At 41.3% G+C, this 24,121-nt stretch overlaps 1 protein-coding gene across 3 annotated transcripts in view; it reads right to left on the bottom strand.

Annotated features, from left to right (window-relative positions):
- The window catches only part of QDPR (quinoid dihydropteridine reductase), a 337,362-nt gene that overhangs the window by 63,879 nt on the left and 249,362 nt on the right, over positions 1-24,121 (bottom strand). Inside the window, exon 8 of one of the 3 annotated variants that reach the window (XM_049887026.1) lies at positions 6,218-6,283. The exons of the other annotated variants lie outside the window; for them this stretch is intronic. Coding sequence (XP_049742983.1) covers positions 6,242-6,283 — 42 coding nt within the window. The 3' untranslated portion in view covers positions 6,218-6,241. Of the gene's footprint in view, positions 1-6,217; positions 6,284-24,121 lie in introns of those variants that run through there. 3 annotated transcript variants of the gene reach the window in all.

Below are 24,121 nucleotides of genomic sequence, written 5' to 3'. Positions count from 1 at the left end.
GCAAACAATAAGCAAAAAAGAAGAGGAGTAGCAATATTAATTTCTGACAAAATAGACTTTAGACTTAAATCCACCACAAAGGATAAAGAAGGACACTATATAATGATAAAAGGGACAATTGATCAGGAAGACATAACCATATTAAATATTTACGCACCCAATGACAGGGCTGCAAGATACATAAATCAAATTTTAACAGAACTGAAAAGCGAGATAGATACCTCCACAATTATAGTAGGAGACTTCAACACACCACTTTCGGAGAAGGACAGGACATCCAGCAAGAAGCTCAACAGAGACACGGAAGATCTAATTACAACAATCAACCAACTTGACCTCATTGACTTATACAGAACTCTCCACCCAACTGCTGCAAAATATACTTTTTTTTCCAGCGCACATGGAACATTCTCTAGAATAGACCACATATTAGGACATAAAACAAACCTTTGCAGAGTCCAAAACATCGAAATATTACAAAGCATCTTCTCAGATCACAAGGCAATAAAACTAGAGATCAATAACAGAAAAACGAGGGAAAAGAAATCAAATACTTGGAAAATGAACAATACCCTCCTGAAAAAAGACTGGGTTATAGAAGACATCAAGGAGGGAATAAGGAAATTCATAGAAAGCAACGAGAATGAAAATACTTCCTATCAAAACCTCTGGGACACAGCAAAAGCAGTGCTCAGAGGCCAATTTATATCAATAAATGCACACATACAAAAAGAAGAAAGAGCCAAAATCAGAGAACTGTCCCTACAACTTGAACAAATAGAAAGTGAGCAACAAAAGAATCCATCAGGCACCAGAAGAAAACAAATAATAAAAATGAGAGCTGAACTAAATGAATTAGAGAACAGAAAAACAATTGAAAGAATTAACAAAGCCAAAAGCTGGTTCTTTGAAAAAATTAACAAAATTGATAAACCATTGGCTAGACTGACTAAAGAAATACAGGAAAGGAAACAAATAACCCGAATAAGAAATGAGAAGGACCACATCACAACAGAACCAAATGAAATTAAAAGAATCATTTCAGATTATTATGAAAAATTGTACTCTAACAAATTTGAAAACCTAGAAGAAATGGATGAATTCCTGGAAAAACACTACCTACCTAAACTAACACATTCAGAAGTAGAACAACTAAATAGACCCATAACAAAAAAAGAGATTGAAACGGTAATCAAAAAACTCCCAACAAAAAAAAGTCCCGGCCCGGACGGCTTCACTGCAGAGTTCTACCAAATTTTCAGAGAAGAGTTAACACCACTACTACTAAAGGTATTCCAAAGCATAGAAAAGGACGGAATACTACCCAACTCATTCTATGAAGCCACCATCTCCCTGATACCAAAACCAGGTAAAGACATTACAAAAAAAGAAAATTATAGACCTATATCCCTCATGAACATTGATGCAAAAATCCTCAACAAAATTCTAGCCAATAGAATCCAACAACACATCAAAAAAATAATTCACCCTGATCAAGTGGGATTTATACCAGGTATGCAAGGCTGGTTTAATATCAGAAAAACCATTAATGTAATCCATCACATAAATAAAACAAAAGACAAAAACCACATGATCTTATCAATTGATGCAGAAAAGGCATTTGACAAAGTCCAACACCCATTCATGATAAAAACTCTTACCAAAATAGGAATTGAAGGAAAATTCCTCAACATAATAAAGGGCATCTATGCAAAGCCAACAGCCAATGTCTCTCTAAATGGAGAGAACCTGAAAGCATTTCCCTTGAGAACGGGAACCAGACAAGAATGCCCTTTATCACCGCTCTTATTCAACATCGTGTTGGAAGTCTTAGCCAGGGCAATCAGGCTAGACAAAGAAATAAAAGGTATCCGGATTGGCAAGGAAGAAGTAAAGTTATCACTATTTGCAGATGACATGATTATATACACAGAAAACCCTAAGGAATCCTCCAGAAAACTACTGAAACTAATAGAAGAGTTTGGCAGAGTCTCAGGTTATAAAATAAACATACAAAAATCACTTGGATTCCTCTACATCAACAAAAAGAACACCGAAGAGGAAATAACCAAATCAATACCATTCACAATAGCCCCCAAGAAGATAAGATACTTAGGAATAAATCTTACCAAGGATGTAAAAGACCTATACAAAGAAAACTACAAAGCTCTACTACAAGAAATTCAAAAGGACATACTTAAGTGGAAAAACATACCTTGCTCATGGATAGGAAGACTTAACATAGTAAAAATGTCTATTCTACCAAAAGCCATCTATACATTTAACGCACTTCCGATCCAAATTCCAATGTCATATTTTAAGGGGATAGAGAAACAAATCACCAATTTCATATGGAACGGAAAGAAGCCCCGGATAAGCAAAGCACTACTGAAAAAGAAGAAGAAAGTGGGAGGCCTCACCTTACCTGACTTCAGAAACTATTATACAGCCACAGTAGTCAAAACAGCCTGGTATTGGTACAACAACAGACACATAGACCAATGGAACAGAATTGAGAACCCAGACATAGATCCATCCACGTATGAGCAGCTGATATTTGACAAAGGACCAGTGTCAATTAACTGGGGAAAAGATAGCCTTTTTAACAAATGGTGCTGGCATAACTGGATATCCATTTGCAAAAAAATGAAACAGGACCCATACCTCACACCATGCACAAAAACTAACTCCAAGTGGATCAAAGACCTAAACATAAAGACTAAAACGATAAAGATCATGGAAGAAAAAATTGGGACAACCCTAGGAGCCCTAATACAAGGTATAAACAGAATACAAAACATTACCAAAAATGATGAAGAGAAACCCGATAACTGGGAGCTCCTAAAAATCAAACACCTATGCTCATCTAAAGACTTCACCAAAAGAGTAAAAAGACCACCTACAGATTGGGAAAGAATTTTCAGCTATGACATCTCCGACCAGCGCCTGATCTCTAAAATCTACATGATTCTGTCAAAACTCAACCACAAAAAGACAAACAACCCAATCAAGAAGTGGGCAAAGGATATGAACACACATTTCACTAAAGAAGATATTCAGGCAGCCAACAGATACATGAGAAAATGCTCTCGATCATTAGCCATTAGAGAAATGCAAATTAAAACTACGATGAGATTCCATCTCACACCAGCAAGGCTGGCATTAATCCAAAAAACACAAAATAATAAATGTTGGAGAGGCTGCGGAGAGATTGGAACTCTCATACACTGCTGGTGGGAATGTAAAATGGTACAACCACTTTGGAAATCTATCTGGCGTTATCTTAAACAGTTAGAAATAGAACTACCATACAACCCAGAAATCCCACTCCTAGGAATATACCCTAGAGATACAAGAGCCTTCATACAAACAGATATATGCACACCCATGTTTATTGCAGCTCTGTTTACAATAGCAAAAAGTTGGAAGCAACCAAGGTGTCCATCAACGGATGAATGGGTAAATAAATTGTGGTATATTCACACAATGGAATACTACGCATCGATAAAGAACAGTGACGAATCTCTGAAACATTTCATAACATGGAGGAACCTGGAAGGCATTATGCTGAGCGAAATTAGTCAGAGGCAAAAGGACAAATATTGTATAAGACCACTATTATAAGATCTTGAGAAATAGTAAACCTGAGAAGAACACATACTTTTGTGGTTACGAGGGGGGGAGGGAGGGAGGGGGGGAGAGGGTTTTTTATTGATTAATCAGTAGATAAGAACTGCTTTAGGTGAAGGGAAAGACAACACTCAATACATGGAAGGTCAGCTCAATTGGACTGGACCAAAAGCAAAGAAGTTTCCGGGATAAAATGAATGCTTCAAAGGTCAGCGGAGCAAGGGCGGGGGTCTGGGGAACATGGTTTGCGGGGACTTCTAAGTCAATTGGCAAAATAATTCTATTATGAAATCATTCTGCATCCCACTTCGAAATGTGGCGTCTGGGGTCTTAAATGCTAACAAGCAGCCATCTAAGATGCAGCAATTGGTCTCAACCCACCTGGAGCAAAGGAAAATGAAGAACACCAAGCCCACATGACAACTAAGAGCCCAAGAGACAGAAAGGGCCACATGAACCAGAGACCTACATCATCCTGAGACCAGAAGAACTAGTTGGTGCCCGGCCACAATCGATGACTGCCCTGACAGGGAGCTCAGCAGAGGACCCCTGAGGGAGCAGGAGATCAGTGGGATGCAGACCCCAAATTCTCATAACAAGACCAAACTTAATGGTCTGACTGAGACTGGAGGAATCCCGGCGGCCATGCTCCCCAGACCTTCAGCTGACACAGGACAGGAACCATCCCCGAAGACAACTCTTCAGAAATGAAAGGGACTGGTCAGCGGGTGGGAGAGAGATGCTGATGAAGAGTGAGCTAATTATATCAGGTGGACACTTGAGATTGTGTTGGCAACTCTTGCCTGGAGGGGGGATGGGAGGATAGAGAGAGAGGGAAGCCGGCAAAATTGTCAAGAAAGGAGAGACTGAAAGGGCTGACTCAAGACGGGGAGAGTAAGTGGGAGTAGGGAGTGAGATGTATGTAAACTTATATGTGACAGACTGATTGGATTTGTAAACGTTCACTTGAAGCTTAATAAAAGTTATTATAAAAAAAAAAAAAAAAGTTAAACATAGAATTACGTTATGATCCAGCAATTACACTCCAAGTTATACACCACAAAGAATTGAAAGCAGAGACTCATACAGAGACTAGTACACCAATATTCATTGCAGCAGTATTCACAACAGTCAAAAGATGGAAATAGCCTAATTGTCCATCAACAGATGAACATATAAATAAAATGTGGTATGTATATACAATGGAATATTACTCAGCCATAAAGAGACATGAAGTTCTGATATACGCTACGACAAGGATGAACCTTGAAAACATTATGCTGAATGGAATAAGACAGTCACAAATGGACAAAAACTGTATGATGCCCACTTGCCTTAGGCTGGGTTCTCTAGAGGAGAAAACCAGTGAAGCATATATATACAAATACATATAGGAAAAACCCATTACTGTTGAGTTGATTCCAACTCATAGCAAAATTATAGGACACAATAAAACTTCCCCATAGGGTTTCCAAGGCGCAGCTAGTGGATTTGAACTGCCAACCTCTTGGTTAGCAGTCAATCTTTTAATCAATGTGCCACAAGGGTATCAAATATATAGAGAGAGATTTACTTCAAGGAAATGGCTCATGAGATTGTGGAGGATGGCAAGTCCCCAAATCCATGAGTCAAGCATCAGGCTGGAGGCTTCTCCTAGGACTCATGAGGTTTCAGGGGATGATGAGCCCAAAATCTGCAGGTCAGGCAGTAGGCTGCTGGCTCAAGTCCCAAGAACTGGGGATCAGAGGATGACGAGGTAGATACAGGATGCAGAGAAAAACAGCTTTGCCAGAACATTCATATACATTCGATGCAGGCCACACCCCCAAGGATACTCCCTTTTCAGTTGATTGGCTGCTGATATCAGATCACAAAATGGAGGATGATTACATAATATCTGCCAAATCACTGAGAAGCATGGCTTAGCCAAGTTGACACATAACCTTTACCATCACACCACTTATATGAGACATCTAGGATAAGCAAGTGTATAGAGAGCAAAGTGTATTAGTGGTACTAGGGGCAAGAGGGAAGAGAAAAGGAGGATTTACTCCTTAGGGAACACCGACCTTCTCTTAAGAGTGATAGAAAAATTTGGAAACAGATAATGGTAATGTTTGAACAACATGATAAACATAACTAATACATAACTAATGTCACTGGTTGTACACGTGAAGAATGTTGACAAGGTGAATGATTTGGTACAAATGTATTTACCACAATAAGAAAAGAAAGAAAACGAAATATACAGATTTTAAAAAAAGGGAAGAGGGATATAGTAGATGTACGATATTCTTGGAAACCCTGGTGGCATAGTGGTTAAGTGTAACGGCTGCTAAACAAAGGATCGGCAGTTCGAATCCGCCAGGCGCTCCTTGGAAACTCTATGAGGCAGTTCTACTCTGTCCTATAGGGTCGCTAGGAGTGGGAGTCAACTGACGGCATTGGGTTTGGTTTGGACGATATTCTTGGCTGTCCAGCATCTATTTCAATTTCCTTTGGTAATTGTGCCCAGATTACCTTCTGGGTATTACTTTTCCATTGATTATACTTGGTGGGAATGTCGATTGGAATGTCCTGTGTTTCCCCAACTAGAAGGACAGTAACGGATTCAAGTCAGGTCACTCGAATTCTCCTTCACTGGAATTTGAACCTTGAACAAAGAGACAATAAAACAAAAATGATCCAAGCTCATACATACAAGTACAATTTCCAGATAAGATTATTGAGTTTCTTCTGCCAATTCTAGGCGCCACCCACCTCCAGAGATGCCTTGGTTCTGGAGCCCACTTCTGCAAACTTCCAGTCAATTCTATGAACTGGCCCCCACTGCCCCCTATGCTCTTTCAGCAAATTTCCGTTTTGCTTAAGCCAAGAAAAGTCCATTCCTGTTACTTACAACCAAAGAGTCCGAATGAAAAGGTGACTAAAAAAAAGCATAAAGAGATAATGATGGGTGTTCTGTCATATCATCTGAACAAAAAAAAATTAGGGATTGTGTCCTAAAAAATACAATTTAATTATTTATAGAAGAAAATATTATTAGTTGAGCCTCTCCCAGAAATGCCATAAAACACAGGATAGTGCTAACTAATATCTCAGATTTAGCAGTGTTGATAAAAACATGAGTCTTGGAGCAGGAAACCTGGATTAAATCCTTGCTTTGCCATTTACTAGCCATGTGACGTAGAGCAAGTTGCTTCATCTCCCTCTGCCACAGTCCCCACACCTATAAGAACACGAAGGTAATTGAACTAACCTCAAGGGTGAAATGACAAAACACTAGTAAAGGGCTTAAAACAGAAACAACCCAGTATAATCATGATTGTTGTTGTTAGGTGCCATCAAGTCTGTTCTGACTCATTGTGACCCTATGTACAACTGAACAAAACATTGCCCGATAGCCATTGTTGCAGCCACTATGTCAATCTATCTTGTTGAGGGTCTTCCCTTTTTCACTGACCCTCTACCTTACCAAGCATGATGGAACGTTGTTTCTCATCAATGCCTTCAGTGCAGCTTGGACTTCTCCCCGTGCCGTCCTCATGATCGTTTTTGTGCTTCAGCTCATCGTTGCAGCCACTGTGTCAATCCATGTCATAGGATCTTCCTTTTTTTCACTGACCCTCTACTTTACCAAGCATTGTGTCCTTCTCCAGGGACTGCTCCCTCCTAATAACATGTCCAAAGTATGTGAGACGAAGTCTCACCATCCTCCTTTCTAAAGAGCATTCTAAGTGTACGTCTTTCAAGATAGGCTTGTTCTTTTTTTTGGTAGTCCATAGTGTATTCAATATTCTTTGCCACCACAGTAATTCAAAGGCATCAATTCCTCTTCAGTCTTCCTTATTCATTGCCCAGCTTTCACATGCATATGAGGCGATTGAAAACACCATGGCTTGGGTCGGGTGCACTTTCTTCTTTAAAGTGATATCTTTGCTTTTTAACACTTTAAAGAGGTCTTTTGCAGCAGATTCACCCAATGCAACGGGTCTTTGATTTCTTGACTGATGCTTCCGTGAACATTGATTGTGGATTCAAGTAAAATGAAATCCTTGACAACTTCAATCTTTTCTCTGTTTATTGTGATGTTGCTTATTGGTTCAGTTGTGAGGATTTTTATTTTCTCTATGTGGAGGTGTAATCCATACTGAAGCTTCAGTCTTTGATCTTCATCAGTAAGTGCTTTAAGTCCTCTTCACTTTCAGCAAGCAAGGTTGTGTCATCGGCATTACACAGGTTGTTAAGGAACCTTCTTCCAATCCTGATGCTATATTCTTCTTCATATAGTCCAGCTTTTCTAGACTATTTGCTCAGCATAGAGACTGAATAAATATTGGTGAAAGTATACAACCCCGACGCACACCTTTCCTGACTTTAAACCACACAGTAATCCCTTGTTCTGTTCAAACAACTGCTTCTTGGTCTATGTACAGATTCCTGGTAGAGCACAATGAAGTGTTCTGGAATTCCCATTCTTCACTATGTTATCCATAATTTGTTATGATCCACACAGTCAAATGCCTTTGCATAGTCAATAAAACACAGGTAAACATATTTCTGGCATTCTCTCCTTTCAGCCAGGATCCACCTGACATCAGCAGTGATATCCCTGGTTTCATGTCCTCTTCTGAATCACGCTTGAATTTCTGGCAGTTCCCTTTCGATGTACTGCTACAACCACTTTTCAATGATTTTCAGCAAAATTTTACTTACATGTGATACCAATGATATTGTTTGATAATTTCCACATTTGATTGGATCACCTTTCTGTGGAATGGGCAAAATATGGATCTCTTCCAGTTGATTGACCAGGTAGCTAGCTGTCTTACAAATTTCTTGACATAGACAAGTGAGCACTTCCAGCATTGCATACATTTTTTGAAGAGTTTGTTGCTATTCTTCTTCAACTTGTCATTCCCAGCATAGTAGACGACATGATTGTCTGATTCAAAACGGCCAATACCAGTCCATTTCAGCTTACTAATGCCTAGGATATCAATGTTTATACATTCCATTTCATTTTTGATTTCCAATTTTCCTAGATTCGTGCTTCATACATTCCTTATTTTGATTATTAATGGATGTTTGCAGCTGTTTCTTCTCATTTTGAGTTGTGCCGCATCAGCAAATGAAGGTCCTGAAAGCTTTACTCCATCTATGTCATTAAGGTCAACCTTACAATGAGGAGGCAGCTCTTCCTCAGTCGTATTTTGAGTGCTTTCCAACTTGAGGGCTCGTCTTTTGGCACTATATCAGACAATGTTCTGCTGGTATTCATTAGGTTTTCACTGACCAATTTTTTCAGAAGTAAACCACCAGGCCTTTCTTTCTAGTCTGTCATAGTCTGGAAGCTCCACTTTAACCTGTCCACCATGGATGACACTTCTGGTGTTGGAAATACTGGTGGCATAGTTTCCAGCATTACAGCAACATGCAAGCCACCACAGTATGACAAACTGAGAGATGGGTGGTGAAAGTATAATCATAGCCATTATAAATATTATTCTTCTGTGAGGGTTTGCTTTTCAGCATACAACATTTGGAAAGAACCGTGATTTTTTTAGTTGGGTTTCATTTCTTTTACACAGTTTGGCAATCTTCATCTTCCAGTAGGAATACTAGGTTTCATTTAATGTGATTACTGATAGAGTTGGGGTTAATTCCACCACCTTGTTACTTGTTTTTCTTTTGGGTTCCTGCTTTCTGTTGGATATGTTAAGTGACAGATAGGTAGATAGACATAATGTACACCATTTTTTTCAGTGATTAAAGACTGCAACACACATTCTTATTAAAGTCTAATATAAATAAAGTCTTATATAAAGTCTAATGCCAATGGACAACTCAAGGAACTTAGAATCCATTGGCTTTTGATTTTGCTTACCCCCTCCCACTTTATACAGTATTGTTGTTGTGTATGTGAGACCCTGAGTAAAGTACCCTGCTCCAGAGAGGATTTGCCTCTACTTCTGTCAGGCAGCCTGGCTGAAAAATCCAATCAGAGATTTTCAGAGAGTTAGATGATTTGAAGCTGGGCTTTAGTCTTTGTGAGGGCTGGTTTATTTCCAGTTTTCTCTGACTCTTAGTAAGGGTTTCTTACTTGGGTTCTCAACCACATCACTACTGACATTTGGGACTGGATAATTCTTTGTTTTGGGGAGGGGGACTGTCCCGTGCATTATAGGATATGTAGCAGGCTTTGGCCTTTGCCAATAAATGGCAATAGCTCCCCCCTCAGCCTCCAGACACTATCAAATGCACCCCCAATGAGAACATTATACTCATGGGTAGCCCTCCATGATTCCAGCCAAAAGCCTCAGCCTCTCGAGACTGCCAAAGCTCCACTCGCTTCTCAGCCTCTTTGTTGCCACTTTCGAAATGGGGGTAAAGCTGCTCCCCAAAAGGGGGCTCACCTCTCTTGGCTCCCCTCCTCTCATACAGGCCTCACAGTCTCCCCTCCTGGTTTACTTTGCCAATGCGTTCACATAGACGTTTGCTTGTTTGCTTCTCTAGACCTCAACAGAAATGTTGGGCTGCAGCCATCTAGTTCATCATCGTAGAACTCAAAAATAACAGTCACTAGGAAGCAAATGCTTAAATAATTTCAGTTGACTGTAGATACATGAGAACTGAATGCCCTCTGCAAAGGTCTTTGATACAGGGTTCCAAGAGGGAGCGCACTGCAAATGATAATAGGTAAAGTACCTATCCTTAGAGTTTGCCCTCTAGTTGCTATAAAAGTATGTGTATGTGTTGAAAATAAATAAATAAATAAAAACATTTCTGCTACAAAGTAGGTAAAAAAAAAAAAAAAAAAACTTGCCATCAAGTCGATTCCAACTCATAGCTACCCCATAGAATAGAGTAGAACTGCCACCATAGGTTTTACAGGTCTGTAATCTTTTAATCTTTACTGGTGAATTACCAGGTTTTTTTTTTTTTTTCTCTCTAGTGCAGCCACTGGTGGGTTCAAACTGCTCACTTTTCAGTCAGCAGCCAAGCGCTTAGCCACTGCACCAACAGGGATCCTACGTGCACATCTCCAAAAATAAAAAATAAAGTGTGTAGGAGAAAACTGTGGAAGGAGATATTTACTACAAGCTAAATCAAATTCCCTGTTTTTTGCCAGTTTTGTGGCCTTGGCCAAGTTGAAGCTCAGGGTCTTCTGAAAATGAGGCTGTGGGATGAGATGATCCATCACTGCAGCTGCTTCCAGCCCTGACAGACAAGAAGTCTATCAGAAAGCAGGTTTGTGACAATTTAGAACAACAAACCCAGCCAAAGGGAAACAGCACGTTTATAAAAATTCTGTCCTAGGTAGTGGACCTATTACCTGTTCCGGGTGATGTTCCAAGTAGAAAAACTAAAAGAAACCCATCAGACATTGTATATCTGATTTCCAGATACATCTGACAAGACACACCAAAAGGTTCTTCTGGGGAAATTGGGAGCATGTGGGCTGGGTGAATGTACAACTTTGAAGGTTGGTAACTAGTTGAATGCTAAGACCCAAAAAAAATTCTGATTACAGAAAGGTGTAGATCTATAAAGGCATACTCTGGTGTGATACCCCATGGAATGTCAGCCCTTTCTAGTCTCCTTAATGCTCTGTAACAGTGATTTAGGTGACAATCAAGAAATCATTTCATCAAATATATATGTTTTTCAAAGACAGAATTTGTTATAGATTGAATTGTATCCCCAACAGAGATAAGCTGAAGCCCTAACCCCCAGTACCTGTGAATGTGATCTTGTTTGAAAATATGGTCTTTGAACATGTCATCAGTTAAGTTGACATGAGGTCGTATGGTGGGTCCTAATACAGTATGACCAGCGACCTTATAAAAAGAGAAGAGACAGAGGGAAGACAGCCATGTGAAGAGGCAGAGATTGGAGTGATGCATCTACGAGCCAAGGAATGCTAACGATTGCCAGGAATCACCAGAAGTTTGGAAGGGGTAAGAAAGGATCTTCCCTGAGAGCCTTCAGAGAGAGCATGGTCCTGCTGACACCTTGATTTCAGACTTCTAGCCTCCAGAACTCTGAGAGAATAAACTCTGTTGTTTTAAGCCACACAGCCTGTGGGACTTTATTATGGCAGCTCCAGGAGGCTAATACAACATTCATAGATAAGGTGAACTCCAAATCAAGTACCGGCCTAATCTCCTTCAAGGGGTGCCTCCCGTTCCATAATGTAGTGTTAAGATAGATTTTTGTTTTGGTTTGGTTTTTTCTTCCTTCTCGCCTATTTGTCAGTTCACCCTGATGCCTGCTTTGTTTCCTTTACCAACTGGACCCTCTGGCCCCTGAGGCTGCTGGCCTCTCTTTCCTGGTTCCTTCCTCATAAAGAACACTCCTTGACATTTATTCCTCAGAGTCCCATTAACAACAGACAATTATGTGTAGCAGATACATACGTGCTAAGGTTTTGGGGTAGCAGAGAATAATGAGAGCACAGAGCAGGATCCAACTTCAAGTTAAAAATGGGATATTGTCATGGATCAAATTGTGTCCCCTCAAAATATCTGTCAACTTAGCTAGGCCATGATTCCCAGTATCGTGTAATTGCTCACCATTTTGTCATCTGATGTGATTTTCCCATGTGTTGTAAATCCTACCTCTGTGGTGTTAATGAGGTGGGATTAGTGGCAGTTACGTTAACACAGCAGGACTGAATCTACAAAATTAGGTTGTGTCTTAAGTTAATCTCTTTCGAGATATAAAAGAGAGAAGCAGTCAGAGAGACATGGGGACTTCATACCACCAAAAAACAAGAGCCGGCAGTAAGCATGTCCTTTGGACCTGGGCATCCTGCACTGAGAAGCTCCTAGACCGGGGGAAGATTGATGACAAGGACCTTCACCCAGAGCCGACAGAGAGAGAAAGCCTTCCCCTGGAGCTGGCACACTGAACTCAGACTTCTAGCCTCCTAGACTGTGAGAGAATGAATCTCCATTTGTTAAAGCCATCTACTTGTGGTATTTCTGTTATAGCAGCACTAGATAACCAAGACAGATATCAAACCCTTAGAAATATATTTTCTGTCCCCTGCCACAGAAAATGCCTTACTGTTGTGTCAATTCCACATTCACCTCAGCAGTCTGCAAGAACCACTCAGGGTCCTTGATCTCCCCGCCATTGGTTCCTGGGCCCTGATAAATTCTTCTCTTTTCTACCATTGGAAAGTCAAAATTCCGCCTTATTTTATTACACAGGTGTATTCCAGTCTCTCTTTATCTCACCTTTACCCTTCCAACATACTCCTAAGGTAAAATTTTCTAAACAGTAGACTGATCTCCCCAAGAGATAAATTTTGCCTTTAACATAAGGTGGAAATTAAAGGTTCTCTCTTCACACTGGAATTCTATGATTCTGGGGTTTTATTTTGTCTTCCAATGACTAAATGCTCAAGAAACAATGGGCACTAGCCCTGCAGGCTCAAACATGTGAGGATCAAGGTTCACAGGTTGCGTGGACCAAAGGTAATATCTCCTAGAACATAGATACAACTGCCAGGCATTTGCAAATCTCTTGTCTTTGTGCATTTGTACAAACCTGCATAGACTTTCATCTCCATTCAATAAACAGAAGCTTAAAACCCAGTAAAGGCGTGAAGCAGTGACAGAAGATAAAAAAGAGTAAAAATGATTTGGGGGAAAAAAATACAAGCATTGATCCACAGTCCGAGGGAAGGAAACGCACCCGCCACACAAATGAAGGGACTAAATGAGATTCAGAATTCAGGTCCCCAAAATACCACGCTCTCCTTTTCCCTCCTCATTTGGTGCTGCCAGCAGATATTTGCATTCTGTAAGCGTTCCACTGGGGAAGTGGGAGATATCAAGACAGATGGCTCTAGTAAGTGTGGGTGAGTCTTACGTCAAGTTTATGAGCCAAATGACATTCTCCTAGTTCCATCTCTCCAAATCCCATTCCTAAAGGACCCACTAATTCAAACCATGCCCCCTGCTTGAAGCCTTTCCTGACCCCTTCCATCCATAGTAATCTTTCATTCCTCTAATATCAATAAGTGGCTCTTCGTGGTTAAACGTGTTCTGCCCTGTCGGACTCTGCGACATATGCCTTATCTGTCAAGTAGCTCCTTGAAGGCCATAATGGGGTCTTATCGTTTCTGTGCCCAGCTGGCCTGGCATTCCTCCATTAGCGAAGCACATATTTACTGAGTCCCTACTATGTGCCAAGTACTGTGCCTCGCACTAGAGAAATTAGCACTTAACCACTGAGAGGAGCATTATCCTCTGAATCTTCTGGAGACTTCATTCCAGAGAAAACCCATTGCCATTGAGTCAATTCCAACTCATAGCGACCCTATAGGACAGAGTAGACCTGTCCCACAGGATTACCAAGGAGTGGCTGGTGGATTTGAACTGCCAATGTTTTAGTTAGCAGCAAAGTTCTTTAACCACTGCACCACCAGGGCTCCATTCCGGAGAAGACACATGATACTAGATACAGGTAGTCCCCACCAACTGCACTTAGGACCATCTGTGCATTTTTATAAATCACACCATTAGTAACAGGTACAACATACAATGTGGCAGTTTGTAATTTGCTGACGTTATCATTCTCATGCCAACCCCAGAGACAAATAAAGATCAGGTTATAAAGATATTGAAAATAACAGACGATAATAATGAAAACTAAAAAAAAAAAAATTAGGTATTTGACTTATGTCTGAACCAACTTATGACAGAGTCGTCAGAATGGAACCCTGTCGTAAGCTGATGACCACCTGTACATAAACAAAAATAAACAGCTACATAGAACATAATAAGATATCAAATGGCATTTTTGATATTGTCTAGAATTTTGGCCAAAACCTAATGCTGAAAAAAAAATGGTTCTCATTCTGACTCATGGTGACCTATAAAACTGTGCTCCGTAGGGTTTTCAACATCTCATTTCTCTGAGGTAGATCGCCAAGACTTTCTTCTAAAAAAATAAATAAATAAATAAGGCACCTCTAAATGGACTGAAGCCTCCAACCTTTCAGTTAGCAACTGAGCTAATAGGTAATTCTAAGGGATAAGCAATCCCTCCTCAACAAATTTTAATAAAAAATGTAGACCACTCATGCAGTGCTTCCTAAGACATAGCCCAAACCAGTCCTTGGCCCTATAACCCCTAGTCCATCTCTCACTCCAATCTCCATGTATAAGGGAAGCCTAGGAACCCTGCTGGCTCAACAGTTAAGCACTTGGCTACTAACCAAAGGGTTGGCAGTTCAAAACCACCAGTGGCTCCATGGGAGAAAGACCTGGTGATCTCCTCCCTTAAAGACTAACCCATTGCTGTCAAGTCAATCTCATCTCAGAGTGACCCTACAGGACAGAGTAGAACTGCTCCACAGGGTTTCCAAGAGTGTAATCTTGGTGGAAGCAGATTGCCACACCTTTCTCCTGCAGAGCTGCAGGTGGGTTAGAGCCACCAACCTTTAGGCTATTTGCCGAGGGCTTAACCACTGTGCAACCAGGCCTCCTTTCCATAAAGATTACAGCCTAGGAAACCCTATGGGGCAGTTCTGCTCTGTCACATGGGGTCACTATGAGTAGGAATCTCCTCTACGGTACACAACAACAACAAATATTGCCCCTTTATCATTTCTCCCTCATTCCTCCTCTTCGGCCTGACTCTGAAAATGCCAGTAGAAATCCAGTGGCATGACAAGGGAGGAGAGTAAGAGAAAAAGACAAAAAATAGGGAAAATGGAAGCTAAGACCACAGTGCCCTTCTGTACCGCTGGTCAATAAGACCTTAAGTCAAGCTTGAACCTAGCGGGAGGAGAAACACCCTGAACTGGATGAGGAACTCAAGTTCCTTTTAGTTTTCTGCTTTTTTTAACTAACACACAAGTTTTTTATTGAACAGTCTGATTTCAATATTAACATGTTCCTGATAACATTGGTCTTTAACAGGGTCATTTCATCTAAGCAAATGAAATAATCACCAAATAAACTTCAGGGTCAGGGTAGTTGCAATATCTGTTAGATCAGAAAGGCATTCTAGCATCCTTCAAAATTCACCACATAGTTGGATATCTGTCCTTACTACAGGCAAAGCTGATTTTTATTCCAGTATTTTTTTTTTTTTCTGCTCACATCAAAGTGTGGTCATATTAACGTGTTAATAGGACCCGTGACTTGGAACTATGTTACACTGTCAAGGCTCTCTAGCTATGGAGCCATAATTAAGTGCTTAATTTTTTTTATTATTATATTATTGTGTTTTAGGTGAAAGTTTACAACACCAATTAGTTTTTTCATTCAAAAATGTATACATAAATTGTTCTGTGACACTGATTGTAATCCCTACAATGTGTCAGCATTCTCCCTCTTTCCCTTTCCATCCCGGGTTCTTCGTGTCCGTTCGTCCAGTTTTCCTGTCCCTTCCTGCCTTCTTGTCTTTGCTTGTGGGCAGGTGTCACCCATTAGAAACTCAGGTTTTATCATTAAATTGGACTGAATTATTTAATATCTAAAGAGCCCTGGTCAAAGTTCAGGAGTTCATAGCCACTAGCCACTCTGTGGGAAAAAGATGTCGCAGTCTGCTCCCATAAGATTATAGCCTTAGAAACTCTATGGGGCAGCCCCATTCTGTCCTATAGGGTCACTGTGAGTCAGAATCCACTCAACGGCAATGGGGTTGGTTTTAGTTTATTTAATACCTAAAAATGAGATGATTTTAATACTCAGTTATCACTAAAGCCATGGAATTCACTTGCAATAACATCCTTGGCAAATCCTCCCGAAGCAGGTTTGAAGCTGTAGTAGAAGAAAAGTAAAATTATTTCCTGATCTTATCTTGGCAAATATAGCTTGTTCAAAATACCAGTTATAGAAGAAAGAAAAAAAAAGAAGAAGAAGAAGCTGAGAGAGAGACTAACAGAGCTGAAACCTACTTTTTAAATATTGCCACCAGGGAAGGCCAGGGAGGCAACCAGAAATGGGAGAAGGAGCCATCCCTGTGAATGAAGAGGACGAAAGATCATTCCAGCCTGAGGGAACAGCATGTGCAAAGGCTCTGAGGCGAGAAAGAGAAAGTCATGTGGCTACAGCTTCAAGAGCAGGGCAGACCATGGGAGACCGTGCTGGAACCACATTGCACAAAGTCACACAATCCATAGTAAAGTGTGGATTGATTCGCAAGGCTTGCCAGAGTTTAACCAGTGGAATGATTGGTCTGACTTACATGTCTAAGGTCACACTTGCTGTGTCTTGGAGAATGGATTGGGGGATTAAAAGTGGGGAGATCAGCTAAAAGGACACAAAGGCACATCTTATCAACAGGTCACAAAAAAATTTCAGTGGTTTCTTTTCTCAAGTTTGGAGGCTGAAAAACCAGAAAAACCGGTGGCCATGGGTCCTTCAGGTTCCGGATGACTAAAGCAATCTGCTGGAATTTAACAGAACAACCACAGGAAAGGGACTGTCTCATGGGCAGCTGGTGTGCAAGCTAAGAGCTATCTAACACACGGTATTAGTTTCCTAGGAGGCTGTAACAAAGCGTCACAACGTGGGTGGCTTAAAACAGCAGAAATGTATCTCTCACAGTCTAAAACCAAGGTGGTGGCGGGGCCTTGCTCTCTCTGAAGGCTGTAGGTGAGAATCTGCTCCATGCATTTCTGGGAGCTGATGTGGCCTGCAATCCTTGGCATTCCTTGTCTTGTAAACACATTTCTCCAGCTTCTGCCTCTGTTATCACATGGCCTTCTCCCTGTGTGTCTGTGTCTCTTCTCTTGTTAATGGAGACACCAGTCATATTGGATTAGGATTCACCCCAGTGATCTCATCTTAACTTGATTACACCTTCAAAGAGTCTATTTCCAAATAAATTCACATCCACAGATAGCAGGGGGTTTGGGGAATACAATTCAACCCATAACAACATATGTATACATACACGTGCATATATATGTGTGTGGGTGTGTATATATATATATACATTTCCTATATATACACACACATATATGTAGTTCCTTCCTTAGCCACCAGGAAGCTCAAGGCTCAATTTTATGTTCTAGTCCAGTAATTTTCTCACCTCTTCTTCCTCTCTCTATATACAGTTTTTAAGGATCTGTGGTGGCACAATGGTTAAGTGCTCGGGTACAAACCAAAGGTTGGTGGTTCTAACCCGCTGGCCACTCCAAGAGAGGAAAGATCTGGTGATCTGCTCCTATAAAAATTACAGCCTAGGAAAATCTATGGGCAGCACTACTCTGTCATGACTATCAGTCGGAATTGAGTCGAAGGCACACAATCACGACAACAATGTCTGCTTCAACAGAAATTGAACAAGAGAGTACATTTTTTGATTGCTCATGAGCTACTTTCACCAAAATCCATTTTAAAGGAGAATTTTTTTGCCCAATCCACCTCAAAGAGAAGAATGAGATTTTTTTTAACATTTTGGAATACAGGCACTAAATCCATCGGTTATCAAAAAAGATGTGAATTCTTTTTCTTACTCAGTAATACTGAGCAGTCCCACTCTGGCCAGGCTCCTTTAGGAGGCACACCCACACAGACCTATGCGTCAGCCCATGGACAGAAGGTGTAAACCCCTCCTACCGCTTGAGACAATTTCTCGGGGTGCCCCACCCATTCTTATGCATTCCAGCACTAACCAAAACGTTGGCAGTGCAAATCCACCAGCTGCTCCTTGGAAACCCTATGTATGACGCAGTTCACTCTGTCCTATAGGGTTGCTATGAGTGAAAATCGACTCTATGGCAATGGATTTGGTTTGGTTTTTGGTATATGAGGCCCCTGAGTGGCATAAGTGGTTTGCCAATAGGCTTCTAATCTAAAGTTGGTGGTTCAAACCCTCCCAGTGGCACTGTGGGAGAAAGGGCTGGTGATCTACTTCTATAAAGATTAGAGCTAAGAAAACCCTATGGAACATCTCTATAACACATGGGGTTGCCATGAGTTGAATCAACTCAAGAACAATGAGATTTTGGGTTTTTTTTTTTTTTTTTTTTTTGGTACCTACTGAACAGTGGTCCCTGGGTGGTGCAAATGGTTAAGCATTCAGATGCTAACCAGAAGGTTGGTGGTTCGAATTAACGAAGAGGTGCCTCAGAAGAAAGTCCTGTTGATACAATTCTGAAAAATTGGTTGTGGAAAACCTTACGGAGCACAGCTGTACTCTGACACACATGGAGTCCCCGTGAGTTGGGAGTGGTTTGGTTTGGAGGTGTATATGGAGCACTTGTCTTATCAGGCAACATGCTAGGCACTTTTACATATATTGTACATATTTGCATGTATCCATCATCCCCAAAACTCTTTAAGGTAGGAACTATTATTATCTCTCTTTTAGCTCAAAAACAGAAGTATGGGAGCTAGGTACCCTATCCAAGTTCACTCAGATGGTCAATGATGTCATTAATGTTTGTACCCTAAATCTATCTGCCTTTGGTGTTAAACCACTAGGTTTGGAACCCTCACCTTGATCTCTACTCCATCCCTACCCAGCCACGAGATGGGCTGTTTGTCTACGTCCTCTCTAACTTACAGGCCTTGTCTCTCTGCCACATGAACTGGCTTGACTTGGTCTGTGTCTCTCAGCATCCATCATCATCTCCCATGGGACTCTTAGGCCTGGCTCAGGACCTCCCCCAGCCACTCTGTTTTCATGGAGGGGATAATGACATGAAGACAGACAGTGGTATGCTTCACCAGCTTATGGGATCCTACTGTGTACATCATCTCTCTACTTTGCCTTCAGTAACATCACATTGGTAGCCTGAAATGAACCACGATGGGAGTATTTACACCATAGAAATTGGCGTACCCCATAAGTCAGGGGTTTTTTGTAGGGAAACCCACAATTTACAGCACACTACTTGGTATAGACAATGGGATAAAAAAAAAATCTCTTAGACAGCATTTTCCTAATTAAAAAAAAAAAAATTGCTGTCGAGTCGATTCCATCTCCTAGGGGCCCTACAGGACGGAGTAGAACTGCCACATATGGTTTCCAAGGAGCGCCTGGTGGATTCGAACTGCCAACCTTTCAGTTAACTGCCATAGCTTTTAACTACTATGCCACCAGGGTTTCCATTTTCCTCATAGTCCTTGGTAAACACACCATTATAAATTCCCAGGACCCCAGTAAAAAAGTTCAGTTCAAAATGCATTCAGAAGCCAATCCTCCTTGCCTAAAACACAAATACCCCCACTCCCTTAACCTGTGCCAGCTCTCCCGGCCGAATCAAGAGGAGCAAGCTGGTAAACTTTTTCACGCTTTCCTACATTCTGTTGAGCTTGCAGTCTTGCTGGAAGGAGGGAGCCAACCTCAGGTGCTGAACAGCAAATTGCTTATTGGAACAGCTGCACTTTCAGCTGAGTAAGCAGGACGTTCAAGGGCGGTGCTTTCTTGCCGTGCGCATTGCAGCCAGTCAAAAATTAGCGCCAGGGATAGAAAATATGAAACAAAAGAAAGATCATCTGATGACTTGATATGAGTCACAGCCAGAAAAAAACCTCCTTTACACTTTCAAATACAGTACTGTCATTGTTGTTAGGTGCCATCAAGTTGGTTCTGACTCATAGCGACCCTACCCCTACGTACAATGGAACGAAAACACTGCCTAGTCCTGTGCCTTCCTCACAGTCATTGTTATGTTTAAGCCCATTGTTGAAGCCACTGTGTCAATCCATTTCATTGAGGGTCTTCCTCTTTTTCGCTGACCCTCTAGTTTACCAAGCATGATGTCCTTCTCCAGGGACCATTCCTTCCTAATAACATGTCCAAAGTATGCAAAATGAAGTCTCACCATCCTCGCTTCCAAGGAGCATTCTGGCTACACTTCTTCCAAGACAGATTTGTTTGTTCTTCTGGCAGTCCATGGTATATTCAACATTCTTTGCTGACACCATAATTCAAAGGCCTCAACTCTTCTTCAGCCTTCCTTAATTGTTATCCAGCTTTTGCATGCGTATAAGGCCATTGAAAACACCATGGCCTGGGTCAGGTGCACCTTAGTCTTCAAAGTGACATCTTCGTTTTTCAACACTTTGAAGAGGTATTTTGTGGCAGATTTGCCCAATGCAATACATCATTGGATTTCTTGACTGCTGTTTCCCTCGGTGTTGATTGTGGGTCCAAGTAAAATGAAACCCTTGACAAGTTCAATACTTTCTCCATTTATCACGATGTTGCTTATCAGTCCAATTGTGAGGATTTTTGCTTTCTTTATGTTGAGGTGTAATCCACACTGAAGGCTGTGGCCTCTGATCTTCATCGGTTAAGCGCTTCAAGTCCTTTTCACTTCCAGCAAGCAAGTTCAGTCATCTGCATAAATCAGGTTGTTAATGAGTCTTCCTCCAATCCTGATGCCATATTCTTCTTCATATAGTCCAGCTTCTCAGATTATTTGCTAAGCATACAGATTGAATAAGTATGATAAAAGGATACAAAGCTGAGGCACACATTTCCTGATTTAAAACCACACAGTATCCCCTCGTTGTGTTCAAACAACTGCCTCTTGATCTATGTACAGGTTCCGCATGAGCACAATTAAGTGTGAGGTGGAGGAAAGGATGTGAACACTGAAATCAGAAAGATTCGTACCTGAGTCTTGGCTCTGCCATTTGTTACTTGTTCTCATGGTACAAAAAGAAGGATAAAAAGAAAAAAAGGAATGATGCAGAGGTCTCAAGGCAGAAGAGCAAACTCTTCATTATGACATGAACCCAGCAGTGATTTTAGTACACTTTTCAATCACTTCCTTATTCAGTATTCATTGGGTACCTACTGGATGCTAAGGATACAGTTATGAACAAGAGAGACACAGCCCCACCCTCGTGGAGCTTACAACTGTAGAAACATTAAACATGTGGTAATAATCAAATTCAATGTTTGTTTTAAAATAAATGAGACAAAGGAACATAACGAGAAGGAGATAATGGCTGACCTAGCCTAGGGATCGGAGCCCTGGTGGCACAGTGGTTAAGCGTTCAGCTGCTAACCAAAAGATCAGCAGTTGGAATCTGCCAGCCGCCCCTTGGAAGCCCTCTGGGGCAGTTCTACTCCGTCCTATAGGGTCCCTATGAGTCGAAATCGACTCAACGGCAACGGGTTTTTTGGGATTTAGTCTAGGGGTCAGAGAACATTTCTCCATAAAGTCTTGCTCAGAATGAAGGGGTAGCATTATGGATTGAATTGTGTCTCCCCAAAAGCTGTATTGTAAACCTGGTGCAATGCTTAAGTGTTCATCTGCTAACCGAAAGGTAGGGAGTTCGAACCCACCAGCCATTCCACAGGAAGAAGATGTGTCAGTCCGCTTCCATAAACATTACAGCCCTGGAAACCCTATGGGGCCATTCTACTCTGTCCTATATGGTCACTGTGAGTTGGAATCAACTCCATAGCGATGGGTTTGGTTATACCTGTGAATGTAATCCTATTTGGGAATAGGGTTTTCTTTGCTATGTTTATGAGGCCATATCAGTGTAGCGTGTGTCTTAAGTCAATCACCTTTGAAATATAAAATGAGCAGATTAGGCATAGAGAACCAAGCAGAGATGGGGGAAGATAGATGCCAGGCCCCATGAAGGTCACTAATGAAGCAGGACTCAGAAGCTGAAAAGAGACAAGGCCCTTCTTTCAGAGCCAGTGCCCTGAACTTGGATTTCTAGCCTCCTAAACTTTGAGGAAATAAATTTTCGTTCATTAAAGCCACCCACTTGTGACATTTCTGGTATAGCAGCTAAGACAGGTAAGGTGGCCTGAAAGCCGTAACCTACATGATGACAGAACGACTGCAACTCGATTTTGCAAGGGCCTTATAAGAGCACTAGAGTGGGCCAGACACTATGGGTTTGGAAGTCAGAGACCTGTGTACAAGCCCTGGCTCTACAACTTAAAAACTATATGACCTTGAGCGAGTTACTCAACTTCAGTTAGCTCAGTACTTTTATCGCGTATTTTTCCGGTTGCTGTCGAGCTGACTCCTACTCACGGCAACCCCATGTGTGTCAAAGCAGAACTGTGTCCCAAAGAGTTTTCAGTGGCTGACTTTTTCGAAGTGATTACCACGCCTTTCTTCTGAGGTACCTCTGGGTGGACTCAAACTTCCAGTTTTTCAGTTAACAGCTAAGTGCTTTAACTGCACCACCCAGGAAGTTATCGTGTATAGAGACAGTACTAATACTTACCTTCTATTTAAATTTTATTTAAATTAGATAATGCAGGGTATACGACATAGCATGGTGCCTGCACATAGCAAGTGCTCAATAAATGACAGTGTTAGATGCTGTCAATTCGGCTCCCACCCGTAGCAACTTTATGTGTAACAGAATAAAACTTCTCCTGGTCCTGTGCCATCCTCACAGTAGTAGGTATGTTTGAGCCATTGTTGTAGCCACTGTGTCAATCTATCTCGTTGAAGTTCTCCCTCTTTTTTGCTGACACTCTACTTTACCCAGCATGATGTCCTTCTCCAGGGACTGGTCCATCCTGATGACATGTCCAAAGTGCATTGAGACGAAGTCTCCCCATCTTTGATTTTAAGGATCATTCTGGCTGTACCTCCTCCAGGACAGATTTGATCCTTCTTCTGGTAGTCCACGGAATATTCAGTATTCTTTGCGAACACCATAATTAAAATCCATCAATTCTTCTTTGGTCTTTTTTTTTATCATCCAGCTTTCATACGCATATGAGGTGATTGAAAATACATGACAGTTATACCTAAAGATTAATCAATAATAATTTTATTTAAAAATGTAAGATCTCTTAAAATTGCACATGCTGGCTACTTGGTGAGTAAGTGCCAAACTATCTACCAGCTGAAGGATTTAATGAAGCTCAGCAGTCCTCTGCTGGAAGGTAACTTGAGAATCTGCACAGCAAGGGGCTTCGCAAGTGTTTGCATTAAACAGATCCACAATAGTCAGCGTTTGTTCTCAGCAGCACCATGAACGTGCACAGTCCTTTCTAGCCTGCCTTGTCTTGCTTTTACCCAAAATGAAGTTGCCACCTGCAGTGACTCTATTCCCACGTTTTCCCAGGCCAGTTTCCATTTCGTTCTTTTCAATAAATAGCAAATGGGTAAATGTGATTTAATGTGTTTACCATTGTGAAATCTTTTAAGCCAATTCACTGTCTATTTATGTGTGCCAATTTGTTGTTAGGGGAAATATGGTTATTATAGAGACTTGGGGGCAGCGGTAGTTCAGCGGTAGAATTCTCACCTTCCGTGCGGGAAACCTGGGTTCAATTCCCTGCCAATATACCTCATGCACAGCCACCACCTGTCCATCAGTGGAGGTTACCTTGTTGCTCTGATGCTGAACAGGCTTCAGCAGAGCTTCCAGACTAAGATGGACTAGGAAGAAAGCCCTGGTGATCTACGTCCGAAAACCAGCCAATGAAAACCCTATGGATCACCATGGTCTGATCAGCAATCAGTCTGAGGGATGGTGCAGCATTTCTTCCCATCGCGCATGGGGTCATCATG

Source organism: Elephas maximus, chromosome 5, assembly GCF_024166365.1.
Source record: "Elephas maximus indicus isolate mEleMax1 chromosome 5, mEleMax1 primary haplotype, whole genome shotgun sequence".
Classification (NCBI taxonomy): Eukaryota; Metazoa; Chordata; class Mammalia; order Proboscidea; family Elephantidae; genus Elephas; species Elephas maximus.
Note: the sequence above shows the minus strand (reverse complement) of the source record. Positions and strands in the feature narration are given on the sequence as shown.